This window comes from Primulina eburnea, chromosome 16 (assembly GCF_022965805.1).
Source record: "Primulina eburnea isolate SZY01 chromosome 16, ASM2296580v1, whole genome shotgun sequence".
Taxonomy (NCBI): domain Eukaryota; kingdom Viridiplantae; phylum Streptophyta; class Magnoliopsida; order Lamiales; family Gesneriaceae; genus Primulina; species Primulina eburnea.
Genome location: NC_133116.1, coordinates 17,808,625 through 17,813,357, shown reverse-complemented (window position 1 = coordinate 17,813,357; position 4,733 = coordinate 17,808,625). Strand labels below are relative to the sequence as shown.

Sequence of the window (4,733 nt, the reverse complement as noted above, 5' to 3'; positions counted from 1 at the left end):
ACCTTGTTTGTATTTGATTATGTAGGGAAATGTCCCTATGAATGCCACCCACTTGGTATGCCGCTTGTTCAGTTTCTGTTGTCCCCTAAGGTACTTTAGAGACTCATGATCCGTATGGATCACAAACTCCTTAGGCCTCAAGTAGTGTTGCCACATCTCCAAAGTCCTCACAAGCACATACAACTCCTTGTCATACGTTGGATAGTTCAGCGTTGCTCCATTGAGTTTCTCACTAAAGTACGCCACTGGTTGTCCTCCTTGCATCAAAACACCACCAATACCTACACCTGAAGCATCACATTCAATTTCAAAAGTATTAGAAAAATCGGGTAAAACAAGTAAAGGCGCATTAATTAATTTTTATTTAATAATATAAACAGACTTCTCTTGCTCCTCGCTCAAATGAAATGGAACGTTCTTCTTAATCACCGCCGTCATCGGTGCCGCCAGTGTGCTAAATTCTTTTACAAACCTCCTATAGAAGCTTGCAAGACCATGAAAGCTTCGAACTTGACTAACATTAGCAGGTGTTGGCCAATCTCGAATAGCACTTACCTTATCCTCATCCACTTGTATCCCCTGTGAACTTACCACGAAACCAAGAAAAACAAGCTTGCTTGTACAAAAATCACATTTCTTAAGATTAGCATATAATTGTTCATCCCTAAGTGTTATCAGTACAAGTCTTAAATGTTTAACATGCTCATCCAAATCTTTGCTATACACAAGAATATCATCAAAATAAACCACAACAAATTTTCCTATGTAAGCACGCAAAACATGATTCATCAACCTCATAAAGTTACTAGGAGCGTTAGTTAAACCAAAAGGCATGACCATCCACTCATATAACCCATATTTTGTTTTAACTGTCGTTTTCCACTCATCACCTTCCCTCATTCTAATTTGATGATAACCACTTTTTAAATCAATCTTACTAAAAATAAATGCACCATGCAACTCATCTAACATATCATCTAGTCTAGGTATGGGATGCCTATACTTGATGGTTATATTATTGATTGCCCTACAATCCACACACATACGCCATGAACCATCTTTCTTAGGAACTAATAAAACAGGTACAGAACAAGGAGACATGGACTCACGCACAAAAGCCCTATCTAACAACTCACTTACCTGCCGTTGAAGCTTCTTAATCTCCTCCGGATTGATTCTATAAGCTGGACGATTTGGCAATGCACTTCCGGGTACAAAATCAATTTGGTGCTCAATCCCCCTCAATGGTGGTATCCCTTGAGGTAGATCCTCCGGAAATATATCATCAAACTCCTGCAAAAGGGAAACAACAATTCTCGGAAGGTTTCCGGCTATATCACTTGTGTTAAAGAGAATCTCTTTGTAAAGAATCAACACAAGTGTATCATGTGTATGCAACAATTGTTTCACCTCACTCTTTTGGGCCATATATGTTTTCTTTCTGACCTCTTTCCTCTCATTTTCTTTTCCCTCTTTTTTTTTCTCTATGGTCATCTCATCATTTTTTTTATCACTTTTTTTTTTGACCATATCTATTTCTTATTTGTTTAAGGCCACCTCACTTTTCTTTTCACTCTTTATTTCGGCCTCATCTCTTTTTTTCTTTTCTCGTTGGTCCTCCATTATTTGTTTTGGGGACAAAGGAATTAAAACAATGGGTTCTTTCTTGATTACAAAAGAATATATATTTCTAAACCCATCATGTGTCACTTGTCTATCATATTGCCATGGTCTACCTAACAAAATATGACAAGCATGCATTGGCACCACATCACACAACACCTCATCAACATACTTCCCAATCGAAAACACAACCAAGACTTGTTTGTTCACTTTCACTTCAGCACAGTCATTCAACCACTGTAGCTTATATGGTTGAGGATGTTTCAAAGTAGGCAAGCTCAATTTTTCAACCATCTCAAGACTAGCAACATTGGTACAACTTCCTCCATCTATAATAAGATTGCAAACTTTGCCATTGACAAAACACCTAGTATGAAATAAGTTTTCCCTTTGGTTTGTTTCTTCTTCCTTGACTTGGGTACTCATTATACGCCTAGTCACTAACGCTTCACCCACAACTGCCTCATATCCCTCATCAGGATCCTCTAATGCAGGCATCTCATCTTCATACTCTCCATCATCTCCCTCACTATGAGATTCATACTCCCCATAATTATTCAACACTCTTCACACCCTGTCTCAAAGTTTGTAACTTCTTAAACATTTCTCTATAGTAGTGATTTGGTAAAAACCTCTTCCTCATTACGCTTTTCATCTCAGCCCAAGTTTCTATAGGCCTCTCATTGCATCTTTTCTTAGTGGTCACTAATTGATCCCACCAAATAAGTGCATAATCAACAAATTCAACCACGGCCAACCTAACCTTCTTTTGTTCGGAATAATGGTGACAATCAAACACAAATTCAACTCGCTTTTCCCATTCTAAATAAGCCTCTAGGTCTGACTTACCATGGAACGACGGAATTTTCATCTTAATGCTACCTATGTTATTATCTTCCTTATTCCCATCATCGTACCTACCACGTAAGGCTTCTCTTCTTCCCCTACCAAATCCTCTACCTCTTTCCCTCATACCCCAGTTCTCGTTTTGACTTTCCTCTTCTACTCCCAAATCATATTCATTCTATTCTTCCTCAACAGTACTCAAACATTTAGGCTTAGATTTATTTTCACTAGTGCTAACCTCAAGCCTATCCAACCTCTCATATAAAGGATCCAACTCGGCCCTCATCATTCTACTAAAATACCCATATAACGCCTCCTTAGACAACCCCTGATTCGAACTTTCTCCTACTTCTCTCTCCATTTTACTTTCAGATTTTGTACCTGCAATAAAATGTTAGTAGAAATAAAAGATGTTCCTCACCCAAATTCTCACGATCACTCCAAAGAAATAACACTCGCACTCAAATGTTTTCGACTCGAATTTGATAGTTCTCTCAAAGGTGTGCTCGATCTTTATATTTTTATATCAAACTGACAAGATCCAACTTGTGAACACTTGCAACTATCTCACTTGGATTGCACAAAACAAGAACGATAGCATAACACATAACAAATTTTTCGAGGATTCCAGAATCACAAGGTAACGAAGTATGTTAGAAATAACGCAGATCTTAAAACAGAACAAAACATAACAAAAAAGTGAAACAGAACGAATTTTTGTTTTTGTTTTTGATAGATATGACAATAGAAACGAAAGGATAACACAGATCTGAGAACAGGACGAAATTTTAGACAGATCTGAAAATAACAACAACAACGATAACTTACTTGAATTCAATGAGCCAAAGCTCTGATACCAAATGATGCCTTTTTTTTGTTTTTTTGTCCAACAAAGTCGTAGAAAATCGCTACACGAATATCGGTTTTGAAAATCCTATGAAGAATTGAACGGATAGGCTTACTTGAATCAAAAAGAACCAAAAGCTCTGATACCAAATGATGCGAAACCTCGTACGAATGAGAAGCAAACACGATTATCAGAACCGCACCCTCAACTAAATAACAAACACGGATCGATTGGGTTGTCCCGATCTTTTGAAACAAGTAACGATTTGTGATATTCACCCCTAAGATATTAAATCTTAGCAACAAATATCAACGATAAAACAATTGAATCAAGAACGAACCTTCAAAGAACGAAGCCTATGACAATCCGTGCAAGATCAATCGACAAACGCCACAAAGATGCAATCTTTGATAAGTTTGATTTTGATAAGAACCAAAGCAATCAAATGCCTTGAATATTGAGAATAAACTCATGAAATGTTTCAATATCTGAATGAATCCCGTTCTTGATTGATACAATGCATTATATAATTAATAAAATACAAGAAAGTAGTGTAGAAAGCATTAAATAAATTAACTAGCAACTTTGACACGGAAGTGCGCGCGGTAGCGCGACTTCTCGCACGATGGCGTGCGAGTTACTGCATTTCTGCAGCACCCGGCGCGCGGGGGCGCCATATCAGGAGCGGCCGCGCGCGCAGGTCTGCCAGTCTACGCTAGCGCGTGCTGCTGCGCTGCTTCTCTCGGGCCATTTTGCACTTGAATGACATTACAAACACTTCCATCATTGTTCCCATGTTCACCAAGCTCTTCTAGTTTATACACCCCACTTGAAGGACTTCCTTGATAAATCTCCATGAATCCTTGAAGTGCTTCTTTAAACTTCTTGCTTCGTCCCCTCGTTATAGGTCCTTCGGGTAACTCCAACGACTCCCATGCCTTCTTTGGAACTTGACCAACCACGTTTGCATCACCAACTTTTTAAAATATATTTACTAACATGCTAAATTACCCCTTCTTAAATAAGTCTTTATTAACTTATCTCAATACTCCATCTCCAGTTCGGCTCACTTATTTAACTGAAAAGGTAACAATTAAACTACTACGTAAGATGAATAAATTTAAATAAAAGAATTTAAATACTCATTCAATAAAAATAATTTTAATTTAAATACTAAAAATTATGCGGCTTATACGCAGTCCAAATTACGGGTTCTACAGAACCTGTCTTATGAGGAGAGATCAGTGCAGATCTTAGACAAACAGGAGAAGAAGCTTCGAAACAAGCTGGTTAAGCGAGTGAAATTTAAATGGCTTAATCATTCAAAGGAAGAAGCTACGTGGAAGTCTGAGCCAGAGATAAGGAGTCGTTATCCGAGGACAAAATTTCTTTTAAGGGGGATAGAGTTGTAGAACCT

The 4,733-nt window shown here is 37.9% G+C and overlaps 1 protein-coding gene across 1 annotated transcript; it reads right to left on the bottom strand.

Moving 5' to 3' along the window:
- Positions 1-360: 360 nt before the first annotated feature.
- Positions 361-4,173, bottom strand: LOC140816088 (uncharacterized). Its single transcript, XM_073175155.1, has 6 exons — positions 4,089-4,173; positions 2,708-2,850; positions 2,473-2,647; positions 2,256-2,328; positions 1,563-2,152; positions 361-1,484 (listed from the first exon to the last, which is right to left on the bottom strand). The coding sequence occupies exons 1-6, from the start codon at positions 4,171-4,173 to the stop codon at positions 361-363; spliced, it is 2,190 nt and encodes a 729-aa protein (XP_073031256.1).
- Positions 4,174-4,733: the final 560 nt, after the last annotated feature.